Source organism: Gymnoscopelus braueri, assembly GCF_963280865.1.
Source record: "Gymnoscopelus braueri genome assembly, chromosome: 14".
NCBI lineage: Eukaryota > Metazoa > Chordata > Actinopteri > Myctophiformes > Myctophidae > Gymnoscopelus > Gymnoscopelus braueri.
The window spans coordinates 49,113,080-49,134,006 of record NC_137619.1 but is presented as its reverse complement, the minus strand read 5'-3'; the positions used below and the strand labels follow the sequence as shown (position 1 = coordinate 49,134,006).

The 20,927-nt window shown below is 40.0% G+C and overlaps 2 protein-coding genes across 3 annotated transcripts in view; one reads left to right on the top strand and one right to left on the bottom strand.

The window, feature by feature from the left end:
• tet1 (tet methylcytosine dioxygenase 1) overlaps positions 1-1,638 on the bottom strand; it is a 67,856-nt gene extending 66,218 nt beyond the window's left edge. Inside the window, exons 1-2 of the mRNA XM_080449246.1 lie at positions 1,538-1,638; positions 69-301 (exon numbers count right to left, since the gene is read on the bottom strand). Coding sequence (XP_080305372.1) covers positions 69-100 — 32 coding nt within the window. The 5' untranslated portion in view covers positions 101-301; positions 1,538-1,638. The remainder of the gene's footprint in view (positions 1-68; positions 302-1,537) is intronic.
• A 1,831-nt stretch (positions 1,639-3,469) lies between these two features.
• Positions 3,470-16,270, top strand: slc25a16 (solute carrier family 25 member 16). Of its 2 annotated transcripts, none has more exons than XM_080450283.1 (10): positions 3,470-3,769; positions 5,678-5,838; positions 7,310-7,402; positions 7,497-7,630; positions 8,541-8,604; positions 9,584-9,708; positions 10,062-10,128; positions 11,173-11,335; positions 12,428-12,496; positions 12,757-16,270. In XM_080450283.1, the coding sequence occupies exons 2-10, from the start codon at positions 5,733-5,735 to the stop codon at positions 12,911-12,913; spliced, it is 978 nt and encodes a 325-aa protein (XP_080306409.1). In that variant the 5' UTR covers positions 3,470-3,769; positions 5,678-5,732; the 3' UTR covers positions 12,914-16,270. The 2 variants fall into 2 exon arrangements, with proteins under 2 accessions (XP_080306409.1, XP_080306410.1); XM_080450284.1 differs by having other exon boundaries at positions 5,655-5,838.
• The last annotated feature ends 4,657 nt before the right edge of the window (positions 16,271-20,927 follow it).

Below are 20,927 nucleotides of genomic sequence, written 5' to 3'. Positions count from 1 at the left end.
TTGCGATCACGTGACACGTCAAATAATTGCGATCAAGCGATGATGTAATAATTGTGACTGTGGCTTACTGTCTGCCGGGGGCTTTGGAAGTGACAGGCATGACTGAGGCTGTGGAGGGGAGGAGGTGGTCTGGAAGCCAGCATGGGAGCCCTGGAGAACGCCTGGTCTAACTCTTATAAAGCACCTGAACTTGTACTTTTTAAATCTGTCTCTTTGTTCGCTTTATTTTCAGCACCAAGGATGAAAGGAACACTTCACATGGTCAACCGTCCCATTTTCAAACAGCAGCTGAGTGCACGACCTGAAGAGATACATTAGAAATGAGAAGAAACAATGTCAGAATGTGGTGGTTTGTTTCTCCCCCCCCACAAAATAGCATGCAATCACACGATAGAAACCTACAATCTGTCATTATGACGACCCCAAATTAAAAGTTGGAAGCGCTGAAAAGACAATCCCTGTAATGAACTCATCACTTGTGTTATTACATTCCTACTGTGATTAAAGCCAATGTCACTAACACACCAAAAACCCATTTATATTGGCATGTAACAGCATTCAGCAGGTAATGTAATAATGCAGGCTTACATAAGTAAGAAAAAGTAAGCATTTCAAAGCCCTATAATATAGAGCCTACATAATATGCAATGTAATGCAGATTTTCAGAAGTAAATGGAAGCATTTAAATGCAGTGGTGGAAAAAGTACTCACATTCTTTACTTAAGTAAAGAATACCCTATTGTTGAAATAGACCGTTACATTACATTACATTATGCAGATAGCCCATTTGGCTATTTTCAAATTGCCAAAGTATATATATATATATACTGTAGGTCTGAAGTGGTAGTAACTACAAAGTAACTAGTAACTAAAGTTTTCAAATAATTGTGTAATAGTGGAGTAGAAGTACAATATTTGCCTTTGAGATGTAGTGGAGTAGAAGTAAAAGTATAAAAAAATGTAAACACTGCAGTAAAGTAAAAGTATCTCAAAATTGTACTTAAGTACAGTGCTTAAGTAAATGTACTTAGTTACTTTCCACCACAGTTTAAATGCATTATATATATATATATATATATATATATATATATATATATATATATATATATATATATATATATATATATATATATATATATATATATATCATGTATATGTGCTTGTAGCGTGGCTTCACAGTTAAAGGGCACAACAAGCACATTCAGAAGTGGTCTCTGTGGAAGAAGAAGTCAGATCCTGTTTTCGCTCTTGACTGGCGGAAGAGGTCTTTAACTACCATGTTTTTTTTTAAAGCCCTTGTTTATTACTTTTTGCACTTGACCGACGAATATCCAAACCAAATATCAGTCACTGTTCGAAACCAACGTCGACGGCACACACACAAAAAAAAACGTTTTCCCTTTTTGTTGTATAATATAAAAAAAAAACGTTCCATGCACTTTCAGTATTTAAAAAAAAAACACGTTGGGGCTTCTTTTTTTTTTCTTTTAAAGGCAACGAACGAATGCTCCTTTAGCCCACAGAATACTTGACATACCAGAGAAAGACAGTTGCAGTAAGCGGCTAATAATACTCCTCCATGCAGTCAGACGCGCACGGAGCGTGCACCACCACCGTGCCTCCTATCGTCGTCTCTCCCTCCGCCTCCTCCTCCTCCTCCCCGCTGAACGACGCACCACCGCCGCGGTGGAGGGATCCTGCTGCCGCGGCCGTCCGTAGTATCATGGACCCTGGCGGACGGCTACTATTAAAAATGTATCGAAAAAAAAATATATTGGCTACAATGTAGGTGTGTGGACACGCGCCCACCGCGTAGTTACAATGTTACAACACACACACACACACACGCGCGCGCGCACGCACAGCACACCCGTTTCAGAATGTAAATGCCCTCTCTCTCTCTTATGTCAGTTCCATCCAGGGCAGCCCCACCACCATCCCTCTTTACACACACATACACACACACACACACACACACACACACACACACACACACACACACACACACACATGCATCAGACGCAACCCTGAGGTCTCTCTCTACTCTCGCCAGTCACTCGCGTTGCCAAAAAAGGACAGAGCTACAAGCTCACAGCGCTTCGCTTCGCGACGCGTTGTGAGCTTGTAGCTCTGTTCTCTTTTGGCGAGGGCTCGAGAGTGAAGAGTCGTGGGGAAAACCCGGAATGGATTCTCTGTCCGAAACATAAGAAGTTAAAATAGGTCCGATCTTGTGTGTTTTTTTTACCCCCTGCTGGCTGCTCCTGTAGTTGTATGCAAAATGAATAAATAAATACATGAATAAATACATAAGTAAACTGTAAATAACTATGACACGTGTTAATTTCACGTTCATTCCTCGGTTCGAACTCAAGTGCTCTATTATTGTATATTGTGTTTTGTAACGTTGTAACGGTGTGCTATTTTGGCCGCTGCACATGTACCAATGCACTCATATCATTATTATTATTATTATTATTATTATTATTATTATTATTATTATTATTATTATTATTATTATTATTACCCTTATTTTTAATTTATGTTTATTATTATTATTTTCCCCGCTGGCTGCTCCTGTAGTTGTATGCAAAATAAATGAATAAATACGTAAATAGACACATAAATAAATAAACAAACTGTAATAAGTCATATATGATCACATGTTAATTACCACGTTATTTTACATTATTATTGTTATGTGCTTTGTAACGTTGTGTTAGTGGTAGTGCTATGTTGACCTCTGGTGGTCTCCCTAAAAAAGACCAAAACAACGACAAACAGAAATAACCTTGAGATAAATCTCAAAGTAACTTCCTAAAATAAAAATAATTTCTATAACATACCAATGCACTCATGGGGTAAAATATACATTATTTTGCTACTGCCACGTTGGAGGATGTTACGTGATCTAGGATAATAAATGATTATAATAACTATTATCATTATTATTGTTTTTATTATTATTATTATTATCATTATTATTATTATTATTATTATTATTATTATTACCCTTATTATTATTATTATTATTACCCTTATTATTATTATTATTATTATTATTACCCTTATCTTGTTATGATTTTTCGTCAAACTTACATTTTGAGTTATATTAAATCTAGAGAGCGGACTGCCCTGCTCCCACCTATTCATTTCAAAGAAAGTTGCTCACAAGCACATGAGGCACCCAAACGCACACCCTTCTTATATACCTTGCCCTTCTTCCGGAAATGGCTCCAACGTTGGAACCACTAGAGCAGGCGCACCGAGGCGCACCAGCGTTTCAGACGGTTGAAGCATGCGCAGTAGAATTGTAAACGCTGAAGTCTTGCAGTACCAGATTTGGCCACCAGGATTCAGTAGCGTCATTGATTCGGGGGCTTGAATGGCTCTGGTCAGCTCCACAAGAACCTCGACCCTTCCAGTCAACGTCAGGACGACGTCATCCGCCCTCGACAGACAGACAGTCAAGTTTGGTGCCGTCGGGCGAAGGGCATGAAACATGACAGTAGTCTAGACTCTAGAGTGTTTATGCGTGGATTTTGGAAGTGTAGCGTAGCAGTCATATTCATGGATGATAGATTATTATTTTAACTTCATAACTGTAGATGATCAGTCAGGACATGTTGAAGAAGAAGTGACAGTTGACAGCACAGAGGAGCTGTGTTTATACTTCCAGGAAGAAGAGGATGCTGTTGGTCTGCATTGATATCTTCATCTGACAACTCAACCTTACTGCTGTGAAGAAGTCACACAATTAATCACTTATCTTGTGAGTATTATGATGATATGATCATACTTGTTTTTGCTGCGGGTTAAAGGTTTTCCTATCTGTTTGACCAGCAGATCGAGTGGGCACTTGATCAGACATGGGCACGTTTTTATTTATTTTCAGTGGTGGAAGAAGTACTCACATTTTTTACTTGAGGAAAACTATCTATACTGCCATGTAGAAATACTCTGTTACAAGTAAAAGTATGTAATTCAAGATTCACTTGAGTAAAACTACAAAAGTATTGGCATCAAAATGTACTTTTTTGCAGGTCCCTGAGGTCAGCAGACCAGGGTCTATTGGTCATTCCTCATACCAGGTTAATCACCAAAGGTGACAGCTTTTCAGTCTGTAGCGCCTAGACTCTGGAATGCCCTCCCGTGTGGCCTGAGAGCTGCAGCTTCTGTGACTATTTTTAAGAATCAGCTAAAAACTCTGTTGTTTCTACAAGCTTTTGGGTAATGTCACTGAGGTTTCTCCTCCAATGCTGAAATATGTCTGCTTTTGTTATTGTTTTCTCTGAGATGCATTGTGTTTTTGTTCTGTTTCCTTTTCATTTGATTGTTTTTTGCTGTATTTTTTTTTCTGTTTATGTAAAGCACTTTGTGAGTCCTCTCTGTGAAATGTGCTATACAAATAAAAATTACTTACTTACTTACTTACTTACTTAAAGTACCACAAGTAGAAAGTACTCGTTATGCAGAATGTCCCATTTCACGAGTTTTCAAATGTATAAAAAATGTATAAGAATTTGAAAATAGCAGATCTACAAGCTCACAATGTGTCGCATGGCGAAGCATTGTGAGCTTGTAGATCTGCTATTTTCAAATGGCCGAAATGTGTATAGGGCTGAAGTGGTTAATGTATGTTTTGTAATAATAATCGAAATCTAAAAGTAACTAAAGTTTTCAAATAATTGTAGTGGAGAAAAAAGTTCAATATTATTTGCATCTGAGATGTAGTGGAGTAGAAGTAAAAGTATTGAAAATTAGATAAACTCCAGTAAAGTACAGTACTTGAGCAAATTACTTTCCATCACTGTTTATTTTTTATTATCTTTTTGAAAAGTGGGCACTTGAGAATTCTTCGTAGATATTTCGGGAAGGCTACTTGGGGGATAACCTCTGTCTGTGTTAGTAGTGCCCAGTTTAGTTTACCCGTGCCCACTTTGTGTTAGTGCTCTGCATTCAGTGACCAGTTTTCTCCTGGGCCCACGTTGTTGTGGTGCCCACCCTCCATGTATTAATGGGGTCATACCTATGTGCCCCGGGTTCTATGTTCCCCACTAAGGTTATGGTTAGGGTTAGGTTTAGGTTAGGTCCTATATTCCCCGCTCTCCCTAGGAAACGGGGAACATAGGACCCGGGGAACATAGGACCCGGGGAACATAGGTACGGTCCCGTATTAATTCTCATCATCCAGTCACTGTTGCTTTGACATCGAGTTTTAGATAGTTGGCATCCGTGTCATTTGCACGGCATCAATACACTTTCCATACGTGCAGAGAGCGTGCAAAGTTATGACTGGAACTATGGTGATTATTACTGACGGTTATTGTTGGACTACCGTCTCTCGTGTAGATTAAGTTCACACTATCTTATTTTTATCTGGCGTGGTTTCACCTGATTTGGAACTATGTGAAATATGTGGTGCAACCAATTGGTCTTTAAGTACACCTGCTCCTCCTTTCTTTAACCCCACCCCATGGCGGAATTATGCACACGCGACACACCTGCTTGTTAATGTTTCTGCAAGAGCACGTACACACCTGCATTATGATGTTCCAAACATCATGTACATACTTTACCTGCTATCACACAATGCTATCTGTATGTGAACTTGTACGATCACAGTTCACTGAACATGACTGAGTAACAGACAACAGTTATTTCCCCCCTCTAACCGTAGTAATGGGTGCTGCACCCATCGATGCATTGGACTCCTGAGCAGCACCTGTCCCGCGATGACGTCGGAGGCCGTGGTCTCGGCTCCTCCTGCCCCCATAACTGCCCCCATAACCCCCTCAGCCCAGAGGGACTACCACTTCCTGCGCTCCTTCGTAGCTGGAGGTAAGAGCGCCTGATAGTGACACCTCACTAGAACAATCATTTGGTTCCCACTCCGACTCCTTTTGGGGTATTTTTGAACCGGGGTAGCCTGGAAACCAGATAAATCTGCCAGTGCAAAAAAGAAAAGAAGCCCTCTGCAGATTGGGTCTGGCCCCGCTCGGTTGTGATTGGATTTCGCTGCCCCCGAAGTTGTGGGGCACCAATCAGGGCCCAGTATGCAAATATGGGTTCGGGTTTATCACCAGAGGCATTCTTTTTATCCGCCCCTTGGAAATGCAGATTCCAGACTAATATCGACACAGTGATATTAGAACCGAGGACCTTCTGTCTCCCAGCGGAGTAAAAACATGGCAGGCTGCGTGAGGCAGTGATGTAAGCAACACAGCTGCAGCTGATCACGTTAATAATGGTTGTGTTAGATTTAGGTGTGCCAGTAATGCAGTCAATACTGTTGACTGCTGTCTCTGCTTGCACGTTGGCACACCCCATGGCTCTGGGCACACCTAAATCGAACACACCCATTATTAATTTAACTAGCAGCAGCTGCATTGCTTTGTAGCCTGCCATGTTTTTAATGTGCTGTAGTTTTTAATCTGAACTGGAAAACAAATGGCAAAACCTGTGTAGGGTTTCATGTGCCTTTTAAAATCTTCCACAGCACAATGTTTTGCATATTGATATGATACATAATGCTGAAATACGTATTTGTTTCTAATGCCCAAAATCGTGTATGTTTGTTGGAATACTGGTAACATTATGCCTTTGAGAGAATACTTGCGAATGTTTCTTGCTCAACAAGCCTGTTCAAAGGTCACTGACAGTTTCCTCACTATTGCCCATCACACCATATCGCACCATAATAGACTGATAGTGCCTCTACATGGCATGCATATTTCATAAGTCTGGTGTATTGAACTCTGCCAGAGGTGAAGTAATAAGAATATCTGAGGGGGCCCTCGGGTGGTGCAGGCCAAGGGTAAAGTACTCCCCATCACCGAGGAATCCACCCCAGTGCATCCGGTTTGACCGAGTGTCTATTAAACGAACAACAATCCCAAATGATTTAAAAATAAAATGTTGTGGTGTCTTTTGTTGTTGCATTTTATTCAGTTAGGAGAAAATAGTATGTTTTATTTATTTCATATTCAGTTTAGTTATTATTATTATTTTTTCTGGGGAGGGTGATATTTGTCACTGCACGTACTCCTACGGGCCCGGGTGGCGCCTGTTAGCGGGGAATGTTGAACGGGAGGAGTAGGATGGAGGCTCTACGTCCTCCTGGTGGGGGCTCCGCACCGGCAGGTTAGCCAACATGCAGGTTAGCCAACCTACAACATGCAGTGGCAAAACCGAAATGTGTGGGGAGGAATTATTTGGCTTAACGATTAAATTTGGTGTAGATTTTTTTTACAGTACCTACTGGCCTAATAATGTACCTCCTCATGTTGGGTTTGTCTTTTTGTGTGTTTAGGTGTTGCAGGATGCTGTGCCAAGTGCACTATCGCTCCACTGGACAGAGTGAAAATCCTCCTTCAAGCCCAGAACCCCCACTACAAACATCTAGGTCAAACAGCAGCAGTTATTAAGTCATTATGAGTTTGTTTGTTTGTTTGTTTGTTGCAGTGTCACTCACTATAACCTTTGGATCTGTCTTGCAGGAGTGTTCGCCACTCTGCGGGCCGTGCCTCAGAAAGAAGGGTTCTTAGGTTTGTACAAGGGCAATGGAGCTATGATGGTCAGGATCTTTCCATACGGAGCCATCCAGTTCATGGCCTTTGACAATTATAAAAAGGTAAACCATCCTAAAGTGGCAATAGTAGTACAAAGTAGATTAGGGGTGCGACGGTTAATCACACTAATTGATTATGAAAATATAATTGATTGCAGTAGTATAATTTATTATTTTCAAAAATACCGAAAATATATCTACTGTCTCACAACATGTCACGATGCAACGCATTGTAGCTTTTAGATTTAGTTTTTCATGCGACACCGACAAATATGAAATACTGTAGGACTATATAATCTGATAGTAATCATTGCTATAGACTGTTCAGTAACAGGAGTCTACCTGTCTCTCCAGCTCTTTAATAAACAGAAAATGCATTTTCAGGTCGGGATACCAATTGTATCCAATCAGGAGAGAGAACTCCTACAGGATAAACAAGTGAAATTGGAAGTGATGAGACAAAGAAATGAGCAGACAAAATTGGAACTGGATAAACAGATACTCTCTCCTGATTGGTTGAAAAATTTTAACCCACCTGAAAATGTATTTTCTGTTTATTAAAGAGCTAGAGAGACAAGGAGACCCCTGTTACTGAACAAACACTCTATAGCAATGATTACTATCAGTATATAGAGATTTAACCTTTTAACAAAGAAAACGTTTTGTTTTGACCAGAAAATATCACTTGCCCTACCTACAGATTTGAATGTTTTCACGTTGATTCATTGATATACAGTATATATTTATTTTAAATAATTATCCAAATAAATGTGCTTCTAGATTATTTGATTAATTGAAAAAGTAATCGATAGAATCCAGAGGATCTGAATGACTTGTGCACTATTGTTTTACTGACATTAAGATGTTAATAAAACAACTTGACACCCAACATAGGCAACAACCCCCAACACAGGCTTGACCTGTGTTGGGTGTCTTAATACCAAATGCTGACAACATTCCTTGTAATTCACAGCTGCTAAGAAAAAAGCTGGGCATCTCCGGACACATCCACCGCCTCATGGCCGGATCAATGGCAGGTCAATAATCTCTCTCACTGATGATGATGCTTTTTTGGATTGGTGTCAAATCAATAGCATGTTCACACTGCGTCACCCATTAAAACAGGGAAAGCATTTTAGATTTCAGCGTTGGCATCTGCTATTAAGTAATAATTTAATTCATAATTAAATTCCAAAGTTTGAGAACTACTGATTTAGAAGGCATTTGTAGAATCGGCCTCATGAAGACGCTGTCGGGCGCAAACCTTGTTTGTCCAAAACCGTTACTTTTCAGGAAATGGGGAAGAAATGGATCCAATGTATTATTTGTGTGTTATTATTTAGTCACAAGCTCTAACTACTTCTCATTAGTTCAATATTTATAAAAAGCCAACAGACAGTCTTAAACACATTCAACCTGGGGTCCCTATTGTAGGCAGATCTACAGGCTCACAACAAGCTTGTGAGCTTGTAGATCTGCTAGTTTGACTACTTTTTGCACCACACTGTCATACGACCAAGTATGAAATAGCACATTCATTTATGAAAAAAAACGACAGTGCCGACAGTGACAACAGTATTTTCACTTCTACTTCTACAATTATTTTAAAACTTTAGTTACTTTGTTAATAGTTACTATTATTATTATTACTATTATTACAAAACATACATTAACCAACCCTATATTCATTTCGGCCATTTGAAAATAGCCGATCTACCGCGACGCATTGTGAGCTTGTAGATCTGCTATTTTCAAAAGATTTTTAAAAATGTTATACATTTGAAAACTTGATATTCTGCATAATGATAATGATAATTACTTTTGTACTTTAAGTATATTTTGATACCAATACTTTTGTACTTTTACTCAAGTAAATGTTGAATTCTACATTGCAATATTGATACTTTTACGTAAAAAATGGGAATACTTTTCCACCACTGGTCTTCATTGGATGTATATTTGGGGCGGACTATATAAGAGTCTTTGTGTTATGAGAGTTTGTATGTTCATTTGCAGGGATAACTGCAGTGATATGTACGTATCCCCTGGACGTGATCCGAGCCAGGCTGGCCTTCCAGGTGACAGGCCAAGAGCAACGCTACACTGGCATCGCCAATGCCTTCCACACCATTTACCTTAAGGTTAGTGCTGCACTGGCCGACGAAATGCCAGTGCGTTGGCACTGCCAAACAATTACAGTAGGTTAGTCTGTAGTTGGCAGACTAACATCCTCTCTACACTCACAATGCATTGCGAGCTTGTAGATTGGCTGCTATTTTTTACTATTTATTTTATGAGAAGTACAGTATATAGTGCTTTAGGGGCTGTGTTCACAGAGAGCGCCTTTTGAGCTGAGGAGCTATGTCCATAGAAGGCATTTGTAGAATGGAATCGGCCTCAGGGCTTAATGAGTTAAGCAAGTTGTTTATGTGTCTGCTCTCTATAAAGTAACTGGACCTGGTGTGATTTGCTGTTATTTTGTTTTTGTTTTAAGGAAGGGGGAGTCCCAGGTTTCTACAGGGGACTGACCCCAACAATTATCGGCATGGCCCCCTATGCAGGTCAGTATTGGTCACACTTTCTGAGATTTGTTCTGACCACTTCTTGAACCCTATAGCATCCCAATTCATCGAGCAACATTCGCTGATCTATAAGCTTGCGAGTTTGTACTACAGAGCCATCTCTGGTTAAGTTAACCAAGGGTTTTAGTGGTTACATGATTGTCATCGATCATGACCTTTAGATCTCATTTACACTTACTGTACTTGCAATAAGCTGTGATCTGTATCTGGATAAGGAAGAACATGGTAATGCAAGGTGTAAACCCAGGCTGCACACGTTAAAATCAGAACATGATCATATCAACGTCTAGACGTGATCAGGTTCACATTGTGCCCACATCTCTGTCAAAGTTAGCCAGGTGTAAACGCAAGGCTGAGATTGGATCGTTAATTATCCACACATAGATTGCATTTGAATTTCATGGTGTTTTAAGGGGGTCTTAGATTCATCGCAAGACTGATCATTATCCGCATCAAAGGTCATTGGGGATTACTGTGGAGAGAGTGTTGTCGCCGTTGGGTGGAAACCGTTGTCCAAACCATGTTTTTCCAGTTCAGGAAATGGAAAAAAGAACGTAGCCCATCCGAAATCACGTACTAACCTATGTGAGGCTTTTTAGTGTGTTCAAAAGCTTAGTATATATAGTAAATATGCATACTAGAAATACAGAACCTGGGAACCTATACTAAACTCGGGTTTTATAGTTTAGAGTATACTGTATGACACTACTTATTATTATTATGTTACTTTTGCACAGCACACTTGTTAAACAAAACAAAAAAAAAGTTCTCATCCAATAATTTGATGACCGGCAGCGGTTACGGTACCGCTGCCTACCGGTCCGCCGGTCATCAAATTATTGGCTTAGAAAATGTGACAAAAACGTACAAAATATCCATGAATTCAAGTCTCCATGGGGTGACTAATCTATTGAAAAAAACATATTTTTGGGGGGCAACTATCCCTTTAGCTGATGCTCTTTACCTTACGCCCTCTGACGGTCACATTCCCTCTGTCCCGTCCCGTCGCGTCCCTTCCCGCAGGCTTCTCCTTCTTCACCTTCGGGACATTGAAGAGCCTGGGCCTAACGCACTTCCCAGAGCATCTGGGCCGTCCGTCCTCGGACAACCCAGAGGTTCTGGTTCTGAAGCCTCAGGTCAACCTGCTGTGTGGAGGCGTGGCTGGAGCCATCGCCCAGACCATATCGTAAGTACCGTAGGACAATGTGGGGTCCTTGGGGGGGGTCCCCCAGCGAAATGAGTTAATATAGCGTCACAATCATTTTAACCATTTAACCATATTTTATACTTTGGCTATTCAAAAATAGCAGATCTACAAGCTCATAGCGCGCTATGAGCTTGTAGATCTGCTATTTAAAAAAAATCCCTGGCACAAAATATTTTTGAGATGGGGAGGTGGGGTCCGCAGCCAAATACATAGCATTTTGGGGGTCCTTGAAAGTTTGAGAACCACTGCCGTAGGAGTAGGGTTGGGAATCCGGAACCCGGATCCAACATTGAGGAGCCGGAATCGGTTCCATCACATATTGGATCAAGGTTTCCGGAGCCGGTTTATCACACTGTCAGAGCTGGGTATGTGGACTTCACGTCTGCTATACTATTACAATATCGGTGGTTCTCAAACGTTTGAATTTCAAGGACCACCATAACTCTGAGAGTGTACAAATCCTGTACACTCAAGAGTTACAGACCTGTAAGGGTCCATTTCCGTGGCTTCACGCTGTACGCGCCTACACCGCTGTTCGCGCCTACACCGCGCCACTAAGGGATGCTCCACCCCATTTTTCCCACATAATGGAAGTGAATGGGGAAGCCGCGTGGCTGTCGCACATGTGTGATTCCACCCTAGGACAGTCGGCTAGTGGTTTAAAGGTGCAATTCCCCCATTTTTAAGCGTATCTTAATAGATTTGGTCCTCGCTAATGTGAGGACATAATGCTCATAGTTTGTAATGCTAGTAGTTTAAAGCAGTGGTTTCTTTTTTACCCTTAAAGACCCCCTTTTCTTTACATACGTCTTGGCAAAGCTGAGATCCCCCTACGCACATTCACACACTGCACACACACTTCAGATATGTTGTTATCACCACTTAACAAGCCCTAAACCTATACGACAAATAGGTGAAATAGCTGATCTGCAAGCTGACTACCAATGACATCGTCAATGGGGACTCCCATTACAGCCTTTCTATTCCTGGAAAGTCGGCACGCTGAGTTGGAAGCCATTGTTCTTTGCAGTAATTAATTGTGTGTAATACGATTGTGTCTCCTCTCTCTAGTTACCCCCTGGACGTGGCCAGAAGGAGAATGCAGTTAGGAGCTGTGCTCCCTGACTCGGAGAAATGTCTGTAAGTAAAAAAAAAAACACATAATCATGTATAAAACGCATAGCATGTTGCATAATTACACCTATGTACACAGAGGGTAGGGAAACGATTAGATAAGAGTTAAAACAGGAAAAAGCAATGGTCAAGTATTTAAGGCAAATTGGTGATTGTATTATTAGTTTGAAACAAACAGAAGGCAGTGGACTGAGACTTTTAGATCCTACTCTGCAAAATTAAAATAAGATTTCCATTCCTTTGTTTTTGTTGAACAACGTGAACAGAACGCTGACAAAGACGTTGAAGTACGTGCACAGTCGCTACGGGGTGAAGAAAGGTCTGTACCGAGGTCTGTCTATCAACTACGTGCGCTGTATTCCTTCCCAGGCCGTGGCCTTCACCACCTATGAGTTCATGAAGCAATTCCTCCACCTCAACTAGCCTCTCCATGTGCACCGCAACCAATGTACCGTACCCACCCTCACTAAAGGGGTCTTTCACTTTGAAACACTTCTGGGGTCATTTTTAACTACTCTACTTTGTGTGCACCCCCAGACTGTTTTGAAGTTGCTTGCACAAATAAGCTGAAGTAGACGTGAAACTGAACCCAGCAGTGTTCTTTTTTTGAAAAGACCCCTTTTAGATAAGACTCACTTGCTGTGTCTTTATGCTAAGGCATAATATTTGGGGTGTTTTCATATAAGATATGCTCAGAATGATGCTGATTCGTCTTCTTTTTTTTCACAGCAGTTTTTGCCTTACTATAGTAAAGCAGACACAGCTAACAGAGAGGTGATTCCAGCTACGCTTGTGTCACTATTAAGAATCGTATTTGTTTATCATGATAAAGGCCACATGATGATACACATTGGCTTACAAGAACTTGAACCCTATACACTTAAACCTTATGTACTTGGTTGACCCAGGACTCTATAGGCCCCTATATTTATTTTCTTTCTACACCAAATCTCTTTGGCGAAAATAGACTATTGATAGATTGTCTATTTTCGTTGAACATTCGCCCCTTGAACGATGAGTTCAAGGGGCGAATGTATACATTTCTTTCTAGTGCTACAAGTGTGGCTTTTTGAAGTCGTCCTGATTATTGGCTATCTGGTTTGGCTGTAATGGAAGGAGGTCCGTGGTGTCTGTCATGCATTTGAATGTCATGCATTATTATGGTATGTGTACCTGTACACAAGACCTAACAATAAAGATCGCCTTTTCTTTTTATCTGATTGGCTGGGCTGTGACGGAATCCATTGTTGGCCTAAATCCTAATGCATCGTGTAAAGTAGGGAAACCCAACGATCACTGTTGCAGACGTTTATCTGGCACGCAACAGCAATGAAATCATTAACTGCCTGCGACCCTTGTAGTGTCCACGTTTGTTTGTTTTCTTAACTTAACCCCCACCTCACCTCCAGTAAGAACAGTCTGGTCGACATCCAGCTGTCTCTCCTATTCCATCTCCTGCTTTTCTATATCACCATGCCTGTGAGGAAGTCTTTCCTCCACTGGCCAACATGTGGCTTGGCTTCGGGGGCGACTCCCCGACAACTGTTCCCACGGAGACAGCAGAGAGTGGCATCATGGTGCAACGATGGGCTCTAAGCCACCAAACTGTTGATAGCAACGCCGTAGCAACCCACTCACTAAACTACGCCTTTTCCTGAATTCAAATAGCAAACGTGCTTTACAAAACCCCCTAGATACTTAGTTCAAATACGTCAAGAACGTTTGTGAATTTAGAATCTCCACTAAATATCGTCTCTGAAAATAGCCGATCTACAAGCTCACAGTGGGTTGCGATGCTGTGTTGTGAGCTTGTAGATGAGCTATTTTCGCCGAAAGTTCAGTTAACACGGTACGCACATTTTTTTATCAAAATGCATTCTTTTTTTTATTCCCCCATAGGTTAATGCCCTACTTGGTCTTACAAGAGTGTCGCTCAAAAGTAGCTAAAATAGCCGATCTGCCAGCTATTTTTGGCAATTAAAAAATGATGATAATCTAAAAGTGAAAGTCTGTATGTGGGTTTTATGAATATTGAACCAAGTATTAACAAGAGCTTGTGACTAGATAATTACATTGGATCCATTAGATTAGAACCAAGGTTATTTTGTCCATCTCCTGAAAAGTGTTTTGACATACGAGGTTTCCGCCCGACAGCAACAATGTGCTTTTTGTCTATGTGACCTTCTTTAACGAGAGGGTAACTGTCTGAACGTTGCACGTTTGTTTGAATTGGCGTGGAACACTGCTACATTACACATTCACACCTTTTCTCCATATATTGTTTTGCTTTGTGTCAGATATTGCTAGGAAAGGTTTGCGGAATGGATGTAGTTCTTGTTAACAACTTGCTAAAAGCTTTAGTTTAGTACTCTGGTGTGTAGAGTTTAGTTTATTACGGGTTTCACTGTGTCTTTCCATGGTGCAGCTATGGGGTCCAATGCCTTACAGGTTGCTATTTGTGTCATATGTTCATTGCCTTTTTGCTTTTTGTTGTTGACGGAGGTAACTGAGACCTCAGATTAACTAATAATTGCTACTATGTACTACAGTATGACGAAACGCAACACATTGTTAGCTTGAACTGCGGTTGTGTCCGGCAAGCAGCACTGTTGTGTGATGGAGTATAAATTAGAGCTCGACCGACGCCAGATTCTTGGGTCCGGTGCCGATTTTGGAGAATCCTAGACCACCGATATAGTAAATTTCAATACATGTAAATAACATTTTACTTTAATTACATAATGCATTTTATATTCATACAAGGAAATATGAAATTACACATTATTTTATTGTACCGCTTAACCCCTATTCAAAAGTTTCCAAAAAGAGCCGATCTACAAGTTCACTTATTGAATAGTTTTTAAAGGTTACAAATTGGGACACTTTGGCTGCATAACTACTGATGTCATCCAAAAAGTCAAATAATTAGTTAGTTTATGCTGTGTCAAGCCTAATTTAACACCATGTGAGAAACGCCTGTGAGTTCATGGATGCCGTTTGTAACGTCTGAAAGGCTGCGAGCCACTGGGTTAATACCTCCTGAAATGTCCCTCATGTGTAAACACAGCTTTGATTGGTTGAGAAATGTCATCATTAATGTGTAAACACAGATTTTGATTGGTTGAGTATAAACACACAGAGCTATGAGCCATAGCTAGTCTTAGACTATATCAGTTAGACTCCGCTTTTAGCCAAGGCAACATTTTCATGGCAAAAAGTGAATATTGTATCCTAATATTTAGGGCTGGGCAAATATATCCATGTTATATAACATGCTTTATTTATAGGTAACCTACTGGACCCTTTAATGATTAAGACTTTTATCGATTCCGGTAGCCAGCGATTTGGATCGGTTTCCTACTTGTAGAGGTGTGCATTGGCACTGCCCTCATGATTCAATTCGATTACGATTCACCAGGTAACGATTCGATTACAATTAACCTTGTAATAATTCGATTCGATTCGATTCGACGATGCATCGCGATGCATCACACTTTTCTATATTAATGTACAACATGGAAACTTTTTCATCAGTCAATACAAGCAGTCAGATATACTGAACGACATATAATTCTGCCTGCTTCTCTGTGCAATTAGCAACATGATTAAAAAACAAAACAAAAATATATATATTAAAAACATTAAATAAAACATATTTTCTTTTTCAAAATCGATTATTCGATTAATCGATTATTTACATTTGTGAATCGATTCATAATTGTCCATGTCCGCATTGCGATTAATCTATTATTTGATTATTTTTGACACCACTACCTACTTGGAACATAATTTCGATACCCAACCCTAATTATCGAGATTATTCTGATTTGAGATTATATTCCGTCTGAGCTTTGTATGAAACTTTGTTGTTATTAACAGTCAAAAATGTTTGAATATCACAAACTGTTTTGAGTAGTAAGGGAAACCGTTGTAGCAGATGAATGCTGTTTTAAAGTACTGTGCAATGGCAGGGAATTTGCAGATGTCCATTGCTGTAGTTGTGCTCTCTGATCTCTAGTCCGTAGCGCTGTTATGATGTTTCTAATCTATATCATCAGGGAATCATTTTGTTGCCTGTGATTTTTTTATTTATTTGTTCTTAGTGAGTAAAGTACGTAGTTGACATTTCAAAGTGTCCTACAGTTGCATTCTGAGTTTCCTATGAATTGTAGAGGATTTAAATGTCTGGGAGGACGAGGTGGGACAGGTTAAGAAACAAATGTGCACTTATGACATTTTCTTATTTATCTGCGTACTTGCCTGTTGCCACTGGGTGGCAGCATTTTTTCTAAGTTGTATTGTTTACCTACAAAGCTAGACAGCACTCACTCTAAAATCTTTAGCTACAGCAAGTACATTCATGTCAAGATAATAATGAGATACTGGAGAGATTCTCAACATGCTCCTTATCGCCTTTTATGCTCAACCATATGAAGTTGTCACTATGTTTATTTTAAAACCCTCTTCCAAAGGAATTGAACACACAGCTCATTTAGTTTTTTTTTTTAGCACCACCATAGTTTGCATCCATACAGTCACACACATTCAATACTGGCCTGGGAGCTGCAAACATTTCTGTGAAGAGATTTGATGTACAGGTACAAAGATAGGGGACCCAGGATTGACCCCTGAGGGGCCCTGGTCAACTTGAACCCTATATACCGTACTTTCCCCCCCTTTACATCAAATCTCTATGCCGAAAATAGCCAATGTACAATTTCACAACTTCTCACATTGCGATGCGTTGTGAGTTGTAGATCGGCTATTTTTGCCATTGTCCGCCACAGAATGGGGAAGCTAGGGTTCATGTGGTGTAAGTGATATTTGTTTTGGTTCAAAGTGTTAAATAGCTCTATATTCTCATAGTAATCATTGCTATAAAGTGTTTGTTCAGTAACAGGGGTCTCTCCAGCTCTTTAATAAACAGGAAAATACATTTTCAGGTCGGGATACCAATTTAATCCAATCAGAAGGGAGAACTCATACATGGCACAAGATGAACAAGGGAAATTGGAACTGGAACACTATCACATTAAGTTGATAGTTGGGCACTCTCTCCTGATTGGATGAAATTGGCAAGCCACCTCAAAATGCATTTTGTGTTTTAAGAAAGACGGGGAGAGACCCTTGTTACTGAACAAACACTCTACAGCAGGGGTCTTCAACGTTTTCAGGCCAAGGACCCCCTAGCTGAGAGAGATGAAGCAGGGAACCCCTCTATAATGTGTCTCAGATTAAACCTTTTTTGTTTACTTGGTCTGCTCTTTTTTTCCCTCTACACCTATTACCTCTTTGCCAAAAATAGCCGATCTGCTATTTTTAAAATTTGTAAAAAAAACAAAAAAAAACATATCACACAAAGATTTGGCGGACCCGCTGTAGCAACTCTGAGGACCCCCTAGTGGTCCCGGACCCCCTGTTGAAGACCCCTGCTCTACAGCAATGATTGATTACCATCAGAATATAGAGCTTTAACTTCAATTTAACAAAACACTTTCTTTTTTTTGTTTTAACAATAAAACTATCTGCTAGGCTAGAGCATCTTTGATGTTCCATCTACAGTTAATTGTGACGCAAGCCACTTCTCTGTAAGGGTAGTTGCTTAACAGCATCCTCTCTACGAATGGATGTCCAAACAAATATTTCTCATTCAAATTCTCCCCAACAGCCTCTGTTGACTGGCTCTGCACATAGATACTGTAAACAAAGGTTCTACTGTCTCAAAAGATTATTGAAAATATATCGGTGTGAATGCAGTAAAAATATGTTTCTGTTTAGACTTAAGAGTCGTACGTTTCTTACTCTTAACTGGTGGTGGGTTTAGTTGTAACTGTCATTTGAATAGGGCTGCAATTGAGTTAATTGAACTAGAATATTTAATCGATTATAAGAATTCAGAGATTATTTAATGAAATAATGAATTAATTAATGAATAATCGATCCCTATTTTGGGCATCATGTTAGGCGGGGGGGAAATTAATACAAAACGTTTACAAAAAAATGAAAACTGCGCTTCTCAATTATTTGATTAATTGAATCAAAAATGTAATCGGATAAGAACATAATCGATAGTTGCCGCCCTGCCTTTGACAATCCCAAACCAGTTTCAGCAATAGGATTATTTTTTCTTTCTTTGTAGCACTCAACTACACAGTAACTAATGTTTACCAGTCCTTCTCCTAAGGATGCAGATAATTATAATAACTGTAATAAGCTTGTTGTGTAGCGTACAGTCATAATTTTCCAAACAAATCTTGCAGGCTTATAACTATTTTATTGTCATAATGTCTCTGTTCTCCCTGGTTTGCCTTTGAAATTATTATTTTCATTTTCACTGTTATTTCTTTGTAATTATGTTGTTCTTACAAATGCTGCTGTGCTTGAACAAAGTTGTTTTGTCGCTGCTTTCTGTAACTCGTGATTATACTGTATGATTGAAGGAGGTTTTCACATGTATGTGTAATGTAAATGTTTGTAATAGTACGCTGTAGACTACCACTGTAAATCAGGAAGGGAATTTCTATTTGGCGAAAAAAAACCATTATTAGTCATGAGAGCTATTGAACAATGAAAATGCCTTTTAATGCATTGTGAAACTCACAATCTGTACAATTGTAGTTTTGGTGTCCTCATCTTTAATGTAAACATAAAACACATTAAATGAAACCTTTTCAGAGTCAAGTTAAGTCTCAAAGCCCTCATTTGGTCGTCATCAAATGTAAATTGTGGCATGTTGTGAGCTTCGATATGTCCTATTTAAAAAAATATATATAGTAAAAGGGGTTAGGTGTGTCTGTGGGGTTTTATATATGTTTTTGGAACACAGGTTTTTTTTTTCTCCATTTCCTGAAAAGTAACGGTTTTGGATATATGATGTTTCCACCCGACAGTGGTGAAATTGTTTCTCCATCGCTACACCAACATCAGTCTTACATTGCGTGGACAGGATGAGAATTCTGCACTGAATGGAAGACTTTTACTTGTAACAAAGTATTCCTACATGGGCCGCTTTTTTCAGTCTACTCTACACCAAATCTCTTGGCCAAAAACAGAGTTATGAGCTTGTAGATCGGCTGTTTCTTACGGTTATTTTTGGCCAATATGCTCCTTGAATGGTTAAGTAAAAAATCAGAGCATTTCTTCCACCACTGAGGTCAGTGGTTTTGAAGTGGCTCACAGTTGCCTCATAAACAGGATACCAGCGTTTCCTTCTCCATCTGCCTGCCTCTCACTGATGGAGGATAAGCTCCGCCCAATAAGAGAATCACTTCTTATCGACAGGCGACACCGTCCTAATATCAGAATACATTAAGGTATAACATCCTATAGTTATACCTATAATAAATGTGGATGACATACTACATACTACTACTCACTCTTGGGAGTCAAATTGGAGACACACAAGCACTCGAGCACACACGCACGCGCGGGCACACACAGTATGCTTAATAGTTGCCTCTGTACAGTAAAGCAACATCATGTATTTGCATTTATTGTTTAAATACACAGCTAGATGACTATAGTAAGCTGTTGTCTGATCTCACCTCCTCATTTGACTGGGAAATGTGATGTGTCAAAACTGTTTGCCTAGTTGTATTTCACGTCCTGTGAATAGTTACATGTAGCCTACTACATGATGTACTTGGTATTCTGTTTTTAACATTGCCATGTGAGAGAGAATTACGGTTAATGCTGAAATTCACACCGTGTTTCTGGGGTGAGGAATCTCTTGCTATTGTTGACGCGTACAGGAAAGCTGCCTGTGAGGTCAGCAACCTAAAGGTGGGCCTTTTCTCCTTAGTTCTGCTATCGAGCAAGACAGCGTCTAATAACAGCTTAGCCCTTAGCTGTCATCTATGGTTCTCAATCCGTGGTTCTCAAAGCTTTTAATTTCAAGGACCCCCCCCCATAACTAAAGAGTGTACAAATGGAACAGGTCCCTTATTTGGGCCCCCCTCAAGGAACCAGAAGGGTCAGTGGACCCCACTTTGAGAACCACTGATCTGTGATGAATCTATACTTGGGCAAAGTTTCAGCCCAATCCAACGGTCTTTCACTTCCATCATGTAGGATTTGTTTTACATACAAGAGATATTTGTATTCATTTGTGAAACAGTAGAACGGTTCTGCAAATATCTCATAGCACTTTTAATAAAATCTCAAACATGTAAGGGGATTTACTACCTTGAAATATGACACTACAGACAGATCAATTTCTAGATGCCTCTGTCAAGTAAAACACCTGCCACACCTCCAGCTCTGTTGCGCGCACGCACACACACACACACACACACACACACACACACACACACACACACACACACACACACACACACACACACACACACAAAAAAAATAAATGGTGTTAGATTAGAAGTGTGAGGAGGTGGGTGTTGGAGCCCAAAGAGGAAGTGTGTCTTGTTCAGCGTCCGTCAGT